Below are 19,231 nucleotides of genomic sequence, written 5' to 3' on the forward strand. Positions count from 1 at the left end.
TTTCTCTTTCTAAATACTGAGATGGGGGAGATCCTTGAACATGTAAATACTTTTTCTTCTAAAACTTTCACCCTGTAGTTGTAATGTCCATTGATATTTGTCTGAATCTATGATAGCTGCACTGTTTACAAAAAGATCTTCTTTCCACATTTGTTAGTTGGCATTCTCTAGGGAAGAATTTTATTTTCGTCTCCGCAATTTATTATCAGTAAGGGCTCATGGGTTCTTTTTTTTCTACGTTATAATCTGTTGCCATTGTTATTTATTTTCTTGCTCAAATTTCCTCATACTTAGGCACCTGGCTTCTATCTTCTTTTAATGGGTCCAGTAACACTTTCTGAGCATTTCTTACATTCTAGCATCACAAGACGTTCCAGAGGTATCTTGTATTTTCCCTGGAAACAGTCATTCCTTTGAGTCTGTTTTTATTTATTTATTTATTTGTTTGTTTGTTTGTTTGTGGGGGGGGCATGCTAGGGATTGATCTCTGGCACTCGACCACTGAGCCACATCCCTACCCTATTTTGTATTTTATTTAGAGACAGGGTCTCTCTGAGTTGCTTAGGGCCTTGCTAAATTGTTGAGGCCTTTAACTCGCGATCCTCCTATCTGAGCCTCTTGAGCCGCTGGGATATAAGGTGTGTGCCACCGCTCCTGGCATGGTTGGTTTCTTTCTTTCTTTCTTTAAATAATGTCTTGTATTTTTACACCTTTATTTTACTTATTTTTACGGGATGCTGGGGATCTAACCCAGCACACGTGTTAGGCATGCACTGTATCATTGAGCCGGCCCCTGTCCTGGCATGGTTTCTTTTAAGGACAGAATAGTTTCAGAAATAAAAGTCTGAGCACTGAATGTGCCCATTGCTACTGGGTAGATTTACACTCTTGCTTTTTTTTTTTTTTTGGCAGCTGGGGGTACCAGGGATTGAATTCAGGGGCACTCGACCACTGAGCCACCTCCCCAGCCCTATTTTATATTTTATTTAGAGACAGGGTCTCACTGAGTTGCTTAGTGTCTCACCGGTGCTGTGGCTGACTTTGAACTCTCAATCCTCCTGCCTCAGCCTCCTGAGCCGCTAGGATTATAGACATGCGCCACCACTCCTGGCAGATTTACACTCTCCATAGCTGTTGCCAGGCTGGTTTCCAAAGCACCGCAGCAGTGTATGGCACCCTTCAGTGAATCCACCAGCCTTGCGCATACTGTAAACTCGCTGGGCACAAATGGTGTCCTTGGTATGGGTCTGCACTCTGGCCTGTGTTGAAGCCAGGCTGTGTATCTGTTTATGTTTGGTGGCCATTTTCATTTCTGCAAAGTGCCCATATTTTTTGCTCACTTTTTTCTAGGTTGTCTTAAGCAGTGGGCTGAATTATATATGCCTTTGCAGAGTGCAGGGCCAACTCTTTGTGATCCTTACAAACTGTTAATATAACCATGTAACATTTTATCACATTCTTGCCATACAATTTTATAGATATAAATTCAAGGACCATCTTTTTTTATTTTTTTGGGTACTCGCAAATGAACTCAGGGGCATTCAACCACTGAGCCACATCCCCAGCTCTATTTTGTATTTTATTTAGAGACAGGGTCTCACTGAGTTGCTTAGCGCCTTGCCATTGCTGAAGCTGGCTTTGAACTCTCAATCCTTCTGTCTCAGTCCTCTGGGATTACAGGTGTGTGCTATCACACCTGGCAAGGAACATCTTTATGACATAGAACTTTTTCTCTATGGTTCAAAGTATTGGTTTCTGTCCCTTGGGCTAGGACTGTTGTCCTGTGTCCATCCAGTCTGCTGTTGTCCGTACCATCAGTGCTGCAGGGAATTCCCTGTGCAGTTGACCTTCATGTGAGTTTTTGGGGTTACATACCTACAAATGGAATTGCTGTGTCAACAAGGCATGCACATATATAAAATTTTGATCTACTATCAAATGCTTTTTTTTTTTAATGTTTATTTAGTTGTAGATGAACACACCTTATCTTTATTTTTATGTGGTGCTGAGGATTGAACCCAGTGCCTCACGAGGCAAGCACTTTACCACTGAGCTACAGCCTCAGCCCTGTCCAGTGCTTTTCCAGGCCATGTGTTTACATTTTCATCGCCTCTGACATCTGTTACTACTAACCATTTGATTTTTTTTGTTAATCATATAAGCAAAAAAATGCCATCTTGTTGGGTTTTGAGGGTTTTTGTTTTCTGTATTTTCCTCATTCCTAGAAAAGTTGAATACTGTTTCAAAGATAGAGGTTTGGGGGCTGGGTTGTGGCTCAGTGGTAGAGCTCTTGCCTTGTGTGTGTGAAGCACTGTGTTTGATTCTCAGCACCACATATAAATAAATAAATAAAAAATAAGGCCCATCAACAACTTTAAAAAAATAAAAATTAAAAAAAAAATAGAGATTTGTATATAGTAAATCTCTGTGAAATGATTAGTTGGTTGACCTTTTGTTATTCTTGTCTTCTGGGCTAGCGTGTAGATCAGTGGTAGGGTGCGCACCTAGTATACACAAGGCCCTGGGTTCCATCCGTAGCCTTGCAAAACTAATACTGAATAATATTGTCTTCATAGAACTTGGTGTGATTAGATAGGGGGTTGGGCTTATTCCCATTTCCCAGATGAGAACTGAGGCCCAGAAAGAGGCAGGTTGTTGCCAGGCTCATATGTTGGAGGTGGGGCTACAGCCTTGGTCCTCATCCACTGTGTGGTGCTGATGCTAAGGCCAGTGGAGGCAGGGCCACCTGGGTTCCATGCCAGAAGAGGGCCACTGCTCTGTACAGAGCCCATAGCTCATTCTCCCCTATTTCAGAGCCCAACCTGGGGGAAGATGATGAAGACAAGGACTTGGAGCCTGGTCCATCAGGGACCTCAAAGGCCTCCGCCCAGATCTCAGGCCAGTCAGACACAGACATCACAGCTGAGTTCCTGCAGCCTCTGCTGACGCCCGACAATGTGGCCAATCTGGTAAGGATGGCAGCCTGTCTTCCCCAGGGCAAGGAGGGGGGGATCTTCCCGTCCATTCCCTGTCCCCACACCACACTCACCACCTCCTCCAGATGGCACCAGAGGGGTTGTCCAGCAGGCCCTCCCACCTTGGTAGACCTCATCCCTACTCCTTTAGGAAGTCACTTGTCACCACCACTCAGCAGGCCCTCTTTAGGTGCTCTGAATCCCTGTACCAACCCCTTGACCCTGGTCACTGTCCTCTCTCCTTCAAGGGGAGGGTCTGCCAGCTGGAGAGCCAGGGGTGGATAATTGAATTGTTGTCCATGTGGCTGGGGCTGGCTTTCTGACTCCCTTGGGGGCTGCAGTCCCCTAGAGCAGGCATAGGTCCATCTTGGGCACTATATTTGCTCACTGCCTGGGCACAGGACCAGTACCTGTTGACTTAGTGCTTAAGGAAGGAATCCCTCCTGGGCCCCCTGCAGGTCCTCATCAGCATGGTGTACTTGCCTGAGACCATGCCTGCCTCCTTCCAAGCCATCTACACTCCTGTGGAGTCAGCAGGAACTGAAGCCCAAATCAAGCACTTGGCTCGGCTCATGGCCACACAGATGACAGCTGCAGGACTGGGTCCAGGTGAGTTTCTCATGGAGCTGGCCCAGGCCAGAGATTGGCACTAGCCACTCCTCATGGTGGTGCAGAGGAAGATCGTGTGCCATTTAACGTGTGAATAATCACAGACGCCTTAAATAGAGTGAGTACTCGGTATTCTCGGGTTCTGGGCTTTGAAATCCAGCAGACCTGGATCTGGGATCCAAATTGAACCAGATTGGATCCTTCACTTACTAACTCTGTGACTTTTGTTGAGTTCTTTAGCCTCAGGGAGCCTCAGAGCTTTACCTACTTCAATAGTGCTTTTGAAAAATAAGTTGTACAGCAAAATGCACAACTCTGAAGTGTACACCTTAGTGAATTTTCATAGTGAAAACACCAGTGTTCCATCATCTAGATCAAGGTAGCCATCTCCATTACTCTAGAAAGTTCCTTGGCTACAATCCACTCAGAGCAGCTCACCTCCAGAGCGCCCACTCTTCTAGTGACTGCCTCCTAGAGTAGTTTTGCCTCTTCTTAAATTTCATACAAATGGAATCACAGAGGCCTGGCTTTTGCTTGCTGTTACGTTTTTGTTGTTGTGTGAACTAGTAGTTTATTTTATTGTTCAGTAGTATTTTCTCCTGTGAACACACTGCCATGGGGTTTTCAGAACTCCTGATCCTGGACCTGTAGCTTGTTTCCAGATTTTGCTCATCATGAATAAAGTTGCTCTGAATGTTTGTGTGATATTTTGTTTGATGCACACATACATGCCTTTTGTCTGTCTTGTGCATATACCAGGGAGTGGAGTTTTGGGGTCGCAGGTTAGGGTGTCATCAGTGCTAGTAAGAACTGCTCATTGGGCTGGAGTTGTAGCTCAGAGGTAGAGCATTTGCCTCGTACGTGTGAGGCACTGGGTTCGATTCCCAGCACCACATATAAATAAGCAAATAAATAAAGGTCCATCAACAACTAAAAAAAATATTAAAAAAAAAAAGGAAGAAATGCTCATCATGCTTCTGAAGTGGCTGTATCATTTGATATCCCCCACCCCCCCAGCAACAAATGGCACCTCTAGGTTAAGCCTCGGGTTATTTTGCAAAATGAGGATAGAGGTTGCAGGTTTCCTTGGGGCATCTTGGGCACAAGGTACAGCTAGAGCGGAGCATCCTGAGGGGTCCGGTGTGCGCAAGTGGGCCTGACATCCCGGGTGTCCCCTCAGGTGTGGAGCAGACCAAACAGTGTAAGGAGGAACCCAAGGAAGAGAAGGTGGTGAAGCCGGAGAGTGTCCTGATCAAGAGGCGTCTGTCAGCCCAGGGCCAAGCCATCTCTGTGGTGGGCTCTCTGAGCTCCATGTCCCCATTGGAAGAGGAGGTGCCCCAGGCCAAGAGGAGGCCAGAGCCCATCATCCCTGTTACACAGCCGCGGTGAGTCCTTGTCTAGGAGCTGGGCAGGGTGGGAGCCTCTGATTCCAATCAGTGTTGTAACCACTAAGCCTTTGTGTTTTCTGTAAAAATGGGAGAAAAGTGTCTCATAACCATCAGGGAGAATGGTGACAACTGGTAATGATGGTAAGGCTCATGAGGTAGAAAACTTAGGATGAAGGCCGCCGTGGTTGAAAGCACATCGCTTGATCCTAGCATGTGGCGAGGGCTCCTAGTTGTCGCTCTCATTCTATCTTCGTCTCCCTCACATGTGGACCACAAACCAGCTACCTGGGCTTGTGTACTACTGAGGGGACCTCCCGCCCTCTCTAGGCTCTCTGTTCCTTCCCTGCTCCCTCCTTGCATCACACCCACAGCAGGTCCCCTCCGAAGGCTCTGTGCTCATTCTTTCTCTACCTGGAAAGCTGCCCCTGGTCTTGGTGTCTGGTGCCGCCTTCACTCAGGTCTCTACTCACAGGAACCATCCCTAAGCAAAACCCAGTGGCAGCTCTCCCTGCCCCTTGCCCCTTGTCCCTTGCCCCTTGCCTTGCTGGGCCTCAGAGTCATGGAGAGTTTAGATGCAGCATGAGGACAGGTAGCACCTGTGTGGCTTGTCTCATGCCTGAGGTGGGGAGAGTTAGCAGATGGGCCCTGGCTACACAAAGGATGCTCCAGGTCACTGTGTCTGACCCTGTTCTCCTGCACAGGCTGGCAGGTGCCGGTGGGCGCAAGAAGATCTTCCGTTTGAGTGACGTGCTGAAGCCCCTGACAGATGCCCAGGTTGAAGCCATGAAGCTGGGTGCTGTGAAGCGTATCCTGCGGGCTGAGAAGGCTGTGGCCTGCAGCGGGGCAGCACAGGTATGCCTGTCCCCCAGCCGTCCTTCAGTCCTTGCCCCAAGGGTCTACCTCATATCCCAGGGAAAGCCTAGGCAGGGTCCTGCCTCCTGGCTGCAGACGCCAGCTCTGCCTTCCAGCTGTTCCTCCAGAGAGAGGAATGCAGACACACACATTCTTCACCAGTCGTGGGGCCAGGCCAGGAGGAGGGCTGCGCCTGTGGTCCTGGTCCTTTGTGATTGTCAGCATTCTTAGGAGCAGGTTTTGCTGTCAGGCACACCTTGTTTCAAATTGATTCTGCTGCTTGCTACTGCTGAAACCCTGTTAATCAACCATTCCCCCATTATTTGAAATTGGTTTTTAATTAGGCAGTAGTATATGGAAGGACACAGGCTGTTAAAAAAATATTATCACAGCTGGGGATGTAGAGCGCTTGCCTAGCATTCTCAAGGCCCTGGGTTCCATCCCCCATCACCACAAAACAAAAGATTTGTAGGCAATGTAGACACAATACAGTCTTCCTTGGCCATCACCTGCCTCCTGTCCCCTTTCCGGAGGTGACTACCCAGATTAGGAGCATCTTTCCAGATCTTTTTTTGTGCTTGTAAGGACCCAGGTACTTCGGCCAACTCACATTTATCTGGTGCTGATTGACAGTTTGTTCCTTTCCCTCCTCCACCCGCCACACAGACGGGACCCTGCTGGGCATGGAGTCTTCAGCTGCCTTCCTTACTTTAACACCATGACTGCACTGGGGGTTCCAAGTCCAGGTGGGAGGAGCTGCAGGGTGTGATCATGGGGTTCTGGATGGCCCGGCCCACCCGTCATGCTTTCTTGCTGCTTTACCAGGTGCGCATCAAGATCCTAGCCAGCCTGGTGACACAGTTTGACTCAGGTCTGAAGGCTGAGGTCCTGTCCTTCATCCTGGAGGATGTTCGGGCCCGGCTGGACCTGGCCTTTGCCTGGCTCTACCAGGAGTACAATGCTTACCTGGCAGCGGGTCCCTCAGGCACCCTGGACAAGTACGAGGACTGCCTCATCCGTCTGCTCTCTGGCCTGCAGGAGAAACCAGACCAGAAAGATGGGTGAGGGAGACACCCCTGTGCCCTCCTGACTCCCTCCTGTGTCCTGCTTTCCTTTCCCTCTTCATCACCCATGTCAGTTGCGTGCCCCCCCCACACACACCTGCATTTCCCTTCTTGCTTCCCTGTCTCCATGTGCAAGGATTCAGCTTTGAGTGTGGGGCCTGGGTTGTGCTCCCTGGGCTTTTGCCCAGTTCTGCCACATGCTTGGAGTGGCCTCTGCACTTACCCCTGGGCCTCTTGTTTTTTTAATCTAGCGTCCTCCCTATTCTTGGCCTCGGCTTACCTGTTTGTCCTCCATTGGGCAGCTCTGGTGACATCTTGTGGTGTTAATGCTGTCTGGTTACTTCCCCTCTAAGAACCTTCCATGTTTCTCCGTTGCTCTTGGGGGTAAAATACAGCCTCCTAAGCCTCCTGGCCTATGAGTCTTGGTGTCACCCAGGCTCTTTAGCCTTTCTCTGCCCCTCTCCTCCCAAATTTCAGCCACTTTGGTCTTCTGCCTGTTCCTTGACATGCCAAGCTCAGGGCGTTGGCTCCTTCTGTCCACTCTGCCTAGAACTCCCCTCCCCCAGCTCTTCATGTGGCTGCTCCTTCTCATCCACCAGCATCGACTCAAATGTTATCTCAGGGGGTCTTGTGTGACTCCCACATCTAAAGTAACAAAGCCTTCTCCACCTGCACCCCGTTCTTCCCTCTCATCGTTGAATTAAGTGAGTGAAGTTAGGAATCCCATTGACCAAAGGGAGAAACTGACTTTCAGAGAAGTCTCTGCTCAGATCAGCCAGCTGGCGGCTTTGAAGTGTGGCCTATTCATGTCAAAGCTCTGGAACCAGCTTTGGGCCACTGGGAAGCAGATGGCTTTTCCTCTGCAGCTGTTCCCTGTGCCTCCCTTGGCAGGATCTTCACCAAGGTGGTTCTGGAGGCACCACTCATCACCGAGAGTGCCCTGGAGGTGATTCGCAAGTACTGTGAAGACGAGGTGAGCCAGGCGGCTGTGGTGCCACGGGGACCTGCTGGTCATGCAACCCGGTTGGGGACAGGGCCCGCCTCGGGGTCTGAAGGGCACAAAACCTAGACCTGGTGGTGGGGCTGGCACGGGAGGCCTGGTCTTTTGACTTGATCTGGGGGAGGTAAGGGACAGATTCCAGGGCACACGGCCATAGATGGCGTTCTGATCCCCTCCTTCCTGCCACAGAGCCGCACCTATCTGGGCATGTCCACCCTTCGAGACCTGATCTTCAAGCGCCCATCCCGCCAGTTTCAGTACCTGCATGTCCTCCTGGACCTCAGTTCCCACGAGAAGGACAAGGTGAACCCTGTACCACACTGGGCTGTGCTCAGTTGGTTGTGTGTGGAGGCCTTCCCCTGTCCCTAGCAAACAGCTAGCCTAGTGGCACAAGGCCACTGAAAAACAAGGGATGCCAGCAGCATGTGGTATCCCCCCTTGCACTCCACCCACGTTGGTGAGCTTAAACACATTTTGATTTTTGGGTTTGGTTTGGCACCAGGGATTGAACCTAGGGGCTCTTAGCCACTGAGCCATAACCTCAGACTGTTTGATTTTTTGAGATGGGGTCTCACTAAGTTGCTTACTGCCTTGCTCAGTTGCTAGCTTTGAACTTGCGATCCTCCTGCCTCAGCCTCCCGAGTCACTGGGATTCCAGGCGTGGGCCACCACGTCTGGCTTGAACCCCTAAAAGCTGGACCTGACTAGTCAAGGAGCCAGTGTGATGCAGGCAGTGAGGACATGGCATGCTCAGTGCTGGAGCAGAGCAGCCTGTGGCTGTGAGCGCTGGGTGGGGGTGGGGGGAGAGGTGGAAAGGCTCGTGGGAGAGAGGAGTGTGCCGAGGCCTGGGCTGTGAGTAGGGGGGTGTGCTCTGGATGGGGCCTGATGGGCATGTGCGGGGCCTAATCAGGGCCCTTGCTTGTCCCTGTGCCAGCCCTTTGCCAGAACCCTCACCTGGTGGCCTGGGAGTATCCCTCACTCAGTGTACCCCAGTGTACTCTCCCTGGTCTGTGCTGTCACTGGGGGCAAAGTGGTGCTCGTGGCTCCTGGCAGATGGTGTCTGAGTGAAACAGACCAAGCCCATGTTGGAATTCCAGGCAGTGGGGAGCCTAATGTGCCAAGTCGCAAAGCCAGAGACTTGGCAGGCAGCGTCACTTTTGAGGAACCGAGGAAAGCTCAAGCTGCGTGGAGTAGTGAGCCAGGCGAGGCCTGGGAGATTGACATGGAGGTGGAAGAGAGGTCATGATGTGCAGCAGCCGGGAGGGGCACCTCCCTCCCACTGGCAATGGGCCTTGGCCCCATCCCCGCTGTGCTGGCCGTTTCTCATGCTGGGCTTGTTTTCACCCTAGTGCTGCCTAGAAGGGCAACTGGCCCTCCCCTCCTGGTGCCCAGTATACCTTTCTCATGCCCCTCTCTCCTCAGGTGCGTTCCCAGGCCCTGCTGTTCATCAAGCGCATGTACGAGAAGGAGCAGCTGCGGGAGTATGTGGAGAAGTTTGCCCTCAACTACCTGCAGCTCTTGGTCCACCCCAACCCACCCTCTGTGCTGTTTGGAGCTGACAAGGACACAGGTTTGGTGCAGGTTCATCAGATGCGTACTGAGCCCTGCCCAGCCTGCTAGGGAGGACACTCAGACCAAGCGATGGGCGCTGGCAGGGCTGGCACAGCTAGCCAGAGGGGTCCAGGAACCCTGGTGAAGAGGGTGCCTGTCCTGTCCTGAAGGGGCCGGAGAGGCCTAAGGACAAGGAGGGCTAGGCGCTGTGGGCTCCAGGAAGGACTTTCCAGCTAGGTCCCTAGCAGAGCCCCAGGTCCTCAGAATTAGACAGTGAAACCTAGGCCCCAAGTCAGTGGACCCTTGCCTGGGAAGGTCAGGGGCTCTGGTGAAAGCACAGGAGGTGAGCCTCAGCCTGGGTGCAGGGAAGCCTGCCCGGGAGAGCACTGTGAACCCCAAGACGAGGAGGTGTGAGAAGAGGAGCTGGTAGGGTGAGGACCTGGAAAGCTGGTCTCAGGGGCTGCGTGGCTGGCCAAGTGTGCCGGGGCTGCTGCTCCCTTCTCTGCACAGGGCAGATGATGCCAGGCAAGAAGCCAGGGGCTATCCTGAGGCCACAGGGCGGTCTTGGCAGGACTGGAAGGGGGACAGGGTCAGATTGCATTTTAGAAAGATGCTTCTAGTAGCCATGGCTTTGTGGTCAGAGGTGGCTGGAAGCAGGAGTCCTGGGCTGCCCCACTTCCCTGGAGGATCTGCTTCCCAGTGCTGGCTCCCTTCTCTGCCTGCCCCCTTCCTCCCATTGCCCTGCTCCCTGGAAAGGAAAACACTGGGGTCAGGGGTTGGGTGGAGAGTCTGATACCTGGCCTTGTCCTGCCAGAGGTGGCTGCGCCCTGGACTGAGGAGACAGTGAAGCAATGTCTGTACCTCTACCTGGCCCTCCTGCCTCAGAACCACAAGCTGATCCACGAGCTGGCCGCTGTGTACACCGAGGCCATCGCTGACATCAAGCGGACCGTGCTGAGGGTCATTGAGCAGCCGGTGAGGCCCCTGAGCCCACCAGGTTGTGCCCACTCCCTGGCAGGGCTGAGTCCCCAACTGCAGCTCTTGCTCAGGTGTCTCTGCTTTAGGGCTAAGCCCAGAGGGCTGTCACCCTGGGCCTGCAGCTCAGTGGCTCGTGGGTGGTCCTCACATCATCCGTATTTGCAGGAAGAGACAGGTGGGCCCAGCGGCTCAGAGCCTGAAGTTGGACAGACCTGGGTTCATATTCTGCCTTTTCCTTTGTCACTGTGCCCTTGGGCCCTGTCAGTGAAAACAAAGGGCATGATCCAGTCTCCCAAGCATTTCAGGAGTCTGAACACATGGCATATCATCCTCTGTGCCCCTGTCACCACTTAGAGTTGGCTTCCCCCTCCATTGCCAATAGAAATCTTAAGTTGTCTTTACATAAAAATGTCCCCCCTGCCCTTCTCCCTGGAGCCACAGGGCTGCCCACAGGAGAAGCAGCTCATTGGCAGGTCAGCCCTGCAGCTCTCAGTGTCCGCCCTCCAGTTTGCCGTGGGATTTGAAATGACTTTCATAATCTCATCTAACAGACACAAAGGGAGAAAGAACAGTGTGTTATTCCCCACACACCTGCCTCCAGATGTGATGGTGTGCTTACCTATAAAGTGGGGATAACAAGGTTTTCTGTGCACCTCCAAGGTGAGCCACCTGCAATTTGCGGGAAAGAGCCCATCACGCTGCAGGTAGCCAATTTTCTTCATGGCTGTAAATGTTTACGAGCAAAGGGGAGCCTGACTCCTACTACCGTTGTTGACTCCAGAACCAGCAGCAGGCTGAGCCTGGGGTGTTGGCTAAGCTGATGGTCATGGGAAGGTCCTACCCAAGGAGTTGGCACACGGGCTGGAACAGGTCCCAGTTGAGACTAGGAAGAGCCCGGTGTGTCTGCCCTCCACTCCTACCACCTTGTCCAGAGGTCCCCCAGCTATCAACTCCATGTCCAGTTCTCCTGTTCCCAGCATTCCCCTCAACGACCTCCCCTGATGCCCCTGGCCTCCCCAAGCTCTCACCCTGGTCAAGTCCTCCTAATCTCTGCTTCTAGATTCGAGGAATGGGCATGAACTCACCAGAGCTGCTCCTGCTGGTGGAAAACTGCCCCAAGGGGGCAGAGACACTAGTCACTCGATGTCTGCACAGCCTCACAGATAAAGGTGCCTGGGCTTTTCCCTCCTTGGCCTTCCCTACATGTTCCCAGCCCTGGGAGTCAGGGCTGCTGGATCCAGATGACTGTACCTAGTGGCTCTCTCCTGTCCTGGGGCCCTGGCTTCTCTGTTTAGAACAGGATATCACTGGTTGCCTGTGGTCAGCCAGGGCAATGAGGGTCCCTGCTGGGCAGTTGAGCTGTCCCTTACCCACGTGCCTGTGCCTCTGCCTCTGGTGCTCACGTTCACCTGTTCTCACCACCCAACTCTGCTTCCTGCTCATTCCCTTCTGCAGTGCCACCCTCCCCGGAGCTGGTGAAGCGGGTCCGGGACCTCTACCACAAGCGGCTGCCCGATGTCCGCTTCCTCATCCCAGTGCTTAATGGGCTGGAGAAGGTACAGCGTGGGCTGTCCAGCTGTCCCCTGCCAGTGTGTGGTGGGATGGGGGGGGGGGCAGAAGCATGAGAGGCCAGGTGGAAAGGCAGCTGGCCTGTGGCCAGGAATTTCCATCAGCTGGGCCCTGTGGGAGATGTTCAGGGGCGCAGTCCCAGAGCTGCTCCTGCCTTAAGCAGGTCACGTCCCATCTTAGCTGAGGACTACAGTGGTATCCTGTGTGTACACACGGTTGTCCCAAGGCCTGCAGACACACTGGTGTCCCCAATGTGGGGGAAGCACCTCAAGTGCTGCATCCCTGGTGGGCTCTCACCCTGTGAGCCTGGGACCTTGAGCCAGCCTCATCTACCTAAGGATGGTGCGCTCTGTCCACCTTGCGGGGGGAGCAGCCTAAGTGGTGGGGGGAAGGCACAGATGGGGGCTGGAGCCCTCCCCAGGACAAGCACGTGGGGCCTGTTGGGGAAAGGGTGGGGTGTATCTGATGGTGCCCACCCCACCTCCCCTGTAGAAGGAGGTGATCCAGGCTCTGCCCAAGCTCATCAAACTCAACCCCATCGTGGTGAAAGAAGTCTTCAACCGCCTGCTGGGCACCCAGCACGGTAGGTGACAGGTGATAGCCCTTCTTGCCTCCCTCCCTCAGGTGGGCAAAAGGGCATACAGAGTGCCTGGGGAGGCATATATCGCCTTCTGGGAGAGGCATCTACTTGTGCTGCTCCCTGTGGTGCTGCCTGCCTTGGTCTCAGTGGGTGCAGTGCTCCCAGGCCAAGGACTTGGTCCCTCAGATCTTACCTGGATCCCTCAAGCTGTGAGCCAGGGGCATTTTGTCTGATATGGTCAAAAAAGAAAACTATCAAGTAATGAGGGTTCCTTGCCTCCTCCCCCATGGCCAGAAACACCACACCTGCTGGTTTTGTGCCCAGGAGGGCCTGGGGCGTCCAAATAGCAGCAGCAGAGGACCACCCCACATACCACTGCTCCCCCACACACACACACTGTGCAAGTAGCGGAGAAGAGTTGGGACACCAGGTACCTATTGGCCTGAAGTAGGTGCCAGGCCTGAGATGAGGCAGGAGAGTGCCTCTGTGACCATTCTTCATTGGGGCCACTCTGGGTTGTGATCATTGCCCTGCCCTGCCCTGCAGATATCCATGAGCATCTGTTCCATACTAGAGCTGGTGCTAGGAGCCAGCTGTGGGCCCTCCTGGTCCACCTTCAGGGGCCACAGCAGCCCTGCCGCACTGACAGGCTTTGGTGAGGGCAGGAACCCAGGTGGGGGAGAGCAGGGCAGGGCGAAGGCCTCCAAGCTTCACCCACAGACCTCCCCTGCTCCAGCCCTGTCCTAGCCCCTGTGAAGCAGGGCATCTCATCTTTACAGCTCCCCCCCCCTGTCTGGGTACCTCGGAGCCCCCACTTAGACCCCCCACTGTCTCCCCACTCCTCCCACCTGCTGCAGGTGAAGGGAACTCTGCCTTGTCCCCCCTGAACCCTGGAGAGCTCCTGATTGCATTACACAACATCGACTCGGTGAAGTGCGACATGAAATCCATCATCAAAGGTGAGGTGCCCCGCCCCCCACACTTCAGTGGCCAGCCCTGTGGGGTGTAGCGTCTCCATGGCCCCACACAACTGGCTGGCAACTGCCCCATTCAACACTGCTCCCTGCAGCCTGCCTTTGGCTCCAAGACACCGAATTCCCCTCTATTCCACTCCCAGGTCCTGCTTTTCAGGCCCTCACCTTTTTCGGTCTCCACATAAGGCATGGCGTACCTACCTACTGTACTGGCACAGGGTGGTCCCAGGGAATAAGCAGGGCCCACAGTGAGTAGTGGTCGGAAGCCACTGCTGCGAGTAGGCGGAGCAGAGTTGGGACACCAGGCACCTGTTGGCCTAAAGTAGGTGCCAGGCCTGAGATGAGGCATGAGAGTGCCTCTGTGACCAGGAGTTGGCAACAAACTGTCCAGCTCTCACTGCTCACCACTCACTCTGAGCCAGGCTCTCCTTATTGCCCACGGCCTGTCCTGTTGGTGCCATCATATTACCTGGTAAGAATGTCGACTTTCACTTTGTAGACACGAAACGAATTCCAGAGAAGTTACTTAACTTGCACAGGACCACACAGCACCTAGGCAGTGTGACAGAGAACAGAATCTGAACTAGGTGGACCTGAGTTAAGGGTTCTCCCCACACACGCTCAGGGGGCCTCCCTGAGGAGAGCTCGTCCCAGCTCTCCAGAGCCCCTGCACTCCCTCTCTCCATGAGGTTTCTGGGTCAGGAGCTGTCCTTGCTCTGGAAATGAAGTCCCTGCCTATTCCCTTCTCTGCTCTGAAGACGACTATTCTCTGACTCCCCTCATCTCGGGTCTGGGGCCTCATCTCTGAGCTTCTTCCTTCATGTTCTGGCATGGAGTGGCTTCTCCAGCGTGCTTTTCCCTAGCTCTCCTCAGCAGGTGCTCTCCGAGACCCCTGCGGCAGGAGAGGAGCTCATAGAGACGTGAAACTGGGGCGGCACCGAGGCCTCTAGTGGGAGAGCAGTGGGGGGAAGAGGAGTGGGTAGGCTATGGTCCAGGAGTGCGGGCATTAGGCTCCTCGCGCCACCTGCAACCTGCATTTTTTTGCAGTGCTGGGGATTGAACCCGGGGCCTCATGCGTGCTAAGCATGTGCTTTTCCACCAGCTACACCCCCTCCTCTCCTCAACCCCTTTGAAGTACTGAGCAAAGTTCCGGCCTGTTCCCAAGGGCAACATGTTCGGATAGATTTCGTACAGTTTGAGGGGATCAACAAACTCCATCATACCCACTAAGACTGTCCTTGGACCTGGAGCAGAAGCCCTGACCGGCCTAGGGTCGAGAAACCATGGCCCAGGGAGGAAAAGGGCCTTGCCAACAGTCATGCAGGTGGCCAGCAGCCAGGGCCCTGAAAGCTTCATCAGGGCCTGCCCCTCTCCACACACCCCTTTTTCTTGCCGGGCTCTCAGGGCTGCACACGACCACCATTCCTGCTGAATCCTTGTACCCAGTCCACCAGCCCACCCAGCCCAGCCCGGCCCAGAGCATACTTCTTGCTTAGGCCCTGGTAGTCCTGGCTGCACTAGCACCAGCACCACAAGACCCAAACTGAGAAGTCCGGTCTTCACCTGTGACTTTGGAGCCAGTGCCCCTGCCGTTCAGCCCCCACCACACATATACACACACTGGCATCTAATGAATAGCAGTGGGAAGAAAAGGTCATGGCCCAGGAATGGTCATTAGACTCCTTGAATGCCCCGTTGGCGGGGGTGGGTACTGGGGATGGAACCCAAGGCCTCATGCATACTCAGCAAGTGCTCCCCCACTTCTAACTAGACCCACCTAGCACTTGGCTCAGCCCTATTCTGGCTGATGCTGGGATCATGCAGAGATGGTGTCAGACCCAGTCCTGTCCTTCCAGGTTCAGAGTCCAGAGAGGGAGACACTTTGCTGGGACAATCTCAGCTCAGAGGACAGGGCTCTGATAGAGCAGCCAGGAGGACCTGTCTGACCTAGCCTGGCTGAGGGACTTGGTAGTAGCCCAAGGAGAGCAGGAAGGCTAAGTAGGGGTGAAGTGGTCCAGGGCTGCACCAGCCAGAGCCAGGTGGAGGCCAGGATGGCTGCCCACATGGAGTCCTATAGGCCCCAGTGGTGATTTGTCCTTGATCTCTCTTGGTCCTCTTGGGGAAAGAGGGTCAGGTTTGAGCTTGTGGGAGACCCCTTAGGCTCCTATGTGGAGAGCATATTAGAGGCTGAGCGGGCAGCCCTGGAGGAGGCTGGGCTAGGGAAGGGGGTTAGCTCTGGAGGCCTCTAGGCAGCAGAGCAGGCTGGACCCATGGCCTCTGGTCATGAGAACGAGGAATAGGTGCCTCCTCAGTTTCCGGCAGGTCCTCAGGTTGCACTCTCCTCTGTCCCTTCAGCCTTTTTCCTGGGTCTGTCTTCCTGAAGAACACCCCTCCTTCCTCTCTGGGCCCCCTGTTCCTTGTAGTACCATCCCACCCCATTCTCCACTAATCTCTCAAGGATTGGGGGATCTCTTGTGACTCAATAAAGACTTCCTTGTTGACAGATTCACATGGCAAGTGGTGTTTGGGGAAGGTGGGCTTGAGGCAGCTCCTGGGTCTCCCTACTAGCACAGTGGATGGGGTGCTACCACCACTCCTGGGGGTACAGACCCCAAGGCCAGCCTTTCTGGCTCCTGCTGCTGGGGGATTCATCATATGTCCCAGCCCCATCCTCATCTTGTCCCTCCTTTGCCTGAGAACCTGCTGTGTCCCTGTGTCCTCACACCTGCCAGCCCTGGTATCCCCCATCATCCTAGCACCAGCACAGAGCCTTATGCTCCTGACCAGCCTGGTGGAGGGCCACCTTCTGTCCCCTCTGGAGAGGCTTATGGAAGTCAGTAGCTACTTTCCCAGGGCTGTCCTCAAAGGGGCTATGGTGTCCCCAGTGTGCCTGGCATGAGGTTTCCAGGTAGTGGGACATGTCTCCTCCCTAGCACTAAGCCCATAGGTGACCAAAGGCCAAGCTGAAATGTGCCCTCGGGAGAGGGCCTTCTGCTGGGGCCTGGGAGCTCCAGGAAACTGAGGCGGCCCCTGTCCTCACACGTGGCAGCAGGGCTGAGGCTCTCCAAGGGTGGTTGGACTCCCACTCCCCGGGGTGGCTGGGCAAAGAGAGGACAGGCCCACTCTCCGCCTCCTCACAGCCACCAACCTGTGCTTTGCGGAGCGGAACGTATACACGTCGGAGGTGCTGGCCGTGGTGATGCAGCAGCTGATGGAGCAGAGCCCCCTGCCCATGCTGCTCATGAGGACCGTCATCCAGTCCCTGACCATGTACCCCCGCCTGGGGGGCTTCGTCATGAACATCCTCTCCCGCCTCATCATGAAGCAGGTAACCTGCCCTTGGCCATCCAGCCCTGGCCCCCAGGAACAGACTGCAGAGGTGGTGCTGAGGAGAGACTGGAGACCACCTGAGCCCTCCTCCCCCCAAGGGGAGCCTGGCTGAGCAGGCCCATCAGAGACCCCTTGCTCTGCCTCCTGCCAAGAAAGCACAGTGCTCCAGGGGCCTGTGACTCGGAAGGCCACAGGGTGGTGAGTGAGGGCAGCTGGGTGGTAGGAGCGATGTAGGCTTGAGGGGCTGCACACAGCACTGCACCTGGCCAAGATGCATCCCACAGCTGAAAGATAGGCCAGTTTTCAATAGATGAGAAATCAGAGCTTTTAGAAATACCAAGCTGGGCATGGTGGTACATGCCTGTAATCCCATTGACTTGGGAGGCTGAAACAGGAGGATCACAAGTTTGAGGCCAGCTTCAGCAACTTAGCAATACCCTATCAAAATAAAAAGGGCTGGGGTGTAGCTGAGTGGTAGAACACCCCTGGGTTCAGTACCAAAGAAGAAATAATGACCCCCCAAAAAATCTCACCTGCAAGCACCAGATAGTAGCACAAAGACTGCTGCTTTGCAACATCTGGCTTAGAAGCTCAATGCAGAAGCAGACAGGTTCAAATTTGGTTTCTGCCCCCACCTCCTGTAACCGTGGACAAGTCCCTGTACTTCTTCCGCCTTTTTTTAACAGGGGTAAGGTCGCCCTCTTGAGGCTACTTTGAGAATACATGAGACCTTGCTTGTGGAGCACTTGTCTAAACTGACAAAGGAGAGCTGGCGGGAGGGGAGGAGGGGTCTTAGTGTTTTCCTTTCCCAAGTTGTCTTCATGTTCCAGCTGCCTGGATTGGCAAGGCAGAGCCCCCCCAGTGGGATGGCAGAGCTGTGTATAGCCCAGAAGAATCTCAGACAATGGGATTTGGGTTATGGTCTCAGCAAGGTCTTTGCCCAGTTTCCACTGGGTGGCTGCCTGCGGCTCCTCCCAACAGCTCCCTCCCTGCCTGGTCCAGGTGTGGAAGTATCCCAAAGTGTGGGAGGGCTTCATCAAGTGCTGCCAACGAACCAAGCCCCAGAGCTTCCAGGTCATCCTGCAGCTGCCACCCCAGCAGCTGGGAGCTGTCTTTGACAAGTGTCCTGAGCTCCGGGAGCCCCTGCTGGCCCACGTGCGCTCCTTCACCCCCCACCAGGTACCCCAGGGTGTGGATGGGTAGCTCTGGGGGTGGTGCAAAGGGATCCCTGCTGTGCCACAGAAGATCAAGGACTCTAGAGGTTTTGGGGGTGCCTAAGAGGGCCTCGGAGCCAGAGTTCTCCACAGCGCCTCCTCCTACTCTTTACCTAGCAAGCACACATCCCCAACTCGATCATGACCATCTTGGAGGCCAGTGGCAAGCAAGAGCCAGAGGCCAAGGAGGCACCTGCAGGGTCCCTGGAAGAGGTGAGGGTCCTGCAGCCCACCAGTCTAGGTTCCCCAACCCTGTCAATCCGAGCCGGCAAGAGCCTCCCACCTCCTCCCACCCTGAGAGGTGCCGGCTGCCTAGGCTACCTGTGTCAGCATACCCTCCTACTGAAAGAGGGCGGCCCTTTTAATTGCTCCCTGCGCTCACGATAAGACGCTCCTGACCTAGCACCCTCCTTGCTCTCCGCAGCAGGGTGGTCTCTGACTCCTTTACCCCATCCTCTGCGAGCACTCCCCCTGAGCTTCTGTGTGCCCCTCCCCATCCCCAGGACGACCTGGAACCCCTGGCTCTGGCCCCTGCTCCGGCCCCTCGGCCCCCTCAGGACCTCATTGGCCTGCGGCTGGCCCAGGAGAAGGCCTTAAAGCGGCAGCTAGAGGAGGAACAAAAGCTGAAGCCTGGAGGCTCGGGAGTCCCCGTGGCGTCTTCCTCGTCCTCAGCCCGACAGGGTCCTGCCCCCACGGAGGAAACCATGGATTTTCGGGAGGAGGGGCCTGAGTGCGAGACCCCGGCCATCTTCATCAGCATGGATGACGACTCTGGGCTGACCGAGGCCGCACTCCTGGACTCTAGTCTTGAGGGGCCCTTGCCTAAGGTAGGGGTGACGGTCAGAGATGCAGTGGAAGACTCAAAGCTCGGGGTGAAGTGTATGCCACGCCGGGGGAGTGGGGCGATGAGGGTTTGGAGGTGCGACCACACTCTTGATGTACTGCCCCTTGCTTTCTGCCACCAGGAAGCAGCAGCCGGCGGGCTGACCTCAAAGGAGGAGCGGAGCCCCCAGACCCTCGCCCCTGCGGGGGAAGACGCTGTGAAGACCCCTAGCCCCGTCACGGAAGAAGCGGGGGAGTCGGAGACCAAGGGGAACAGCTGACGGGGACGTGGGGGGCGGGGTGGGCGGTGGGTGCTTTGCCTTAA

General features: G+C 54.7%; 1 protein-coding gene across 1 annotated transcript in view; it reads left to right on the forward strand.

Annotated features, from left to right (window-relative positions):
- The window catches only part of Sympk (symplekin scaffold protein), a 19,446-nt gene extending 254 nt beyond the window's left edge, over nucleotides 1-19,192 (forward strand). The window contains exons 2-19 of the mRNA XM_077792791.1: nucleotides 2,815-2,969; nucleotides 3,434-3,584; nucleotides 4,765-4,969; nucleotides 5,674-5,824; nucleotides 6,650-6,885; nucleotides 7,780-7,861; nucleotides 8,078-8,191; nucleotides 9,311-9,458; nucleotides 10,254-10,414; nucleotides 11,478-11,586; nucleotides 11,873-11,973; nucleotides 12,479-12,569; nucleotides 13,424-13,525; nucleotides 16,681-16,868; nucleotides 17,873-18,049; nucleotides 18,202-18,297; nucleotides 18,588-18,911; nucleotides 19,050-19,192. Of these exons, the coding sequence (XP_077648917.1) occupies nucleotides 2,815-2,969; nucleotides 3,434-3,584; nucleotides 4,765-4,969; nucleotides 5,674-5,824; nucleotides 6,650-6,885; nucleotides 7,780-7,861; nucleotides 8,078-8,191; nucleotides 9,311-9,458; nucleotides 10,254-10,414; nucleotides 11,478-11,586; nucleotides 11,873-11,973; nucleotides 12,479-12,569; nucleotides 13,424-13,525; nucleotides 16,681-16,868; nucleotides 17,873-18,049; nucleotides 18,202-18,297; nucleotides 18,588-18,911; nucleotides 19,050-19,187 (2,729 nt within the window). The 3' untranslated portion in view covers nucleotides 19,188-19,192. The remainder of the gene's footprint in view (nucleotides 1-2,814; nucleotides 2,970-3,433; nucleotides 3,585-4,764; nucleotides 4,970-5,673; nucleotides 5,825-6,649; nucleotides 6,886-7,779; nucleotides 7,862-8,077; nucleotides 8,192-9,310; nucleotides 9,459-10,253; nucleotides 10,415-11,477; nucleotides 11,587-11,872; nucleotides 11,974-12,478; nucleotides 12,570-13,423; nucleotides 13,526-16,680; nucleotides 16,869-17,872; nucleotides 18,050-18,201; nucleotides 18,298-18,587; nucleotides 18,912-19,049) is intronic.
- Nucleotides 19,193-19,231: the final 39 nt, after the last annotated feature.

Source organism: Urocitellus parryii, chromosome 15 (genome assembly GCF_045843805.1).
Source record: "Urocitellus parryii isolate mUroPar1 chromosome 15, mUroPar1.hap1, whole genome shotgun sequence".
Lineage (NCBI taxonomy): Eukaryota > Metazoa > Chordata > Mammalia > Rodentia > Sciuridae > Urocitellus > Urocitellus parryii.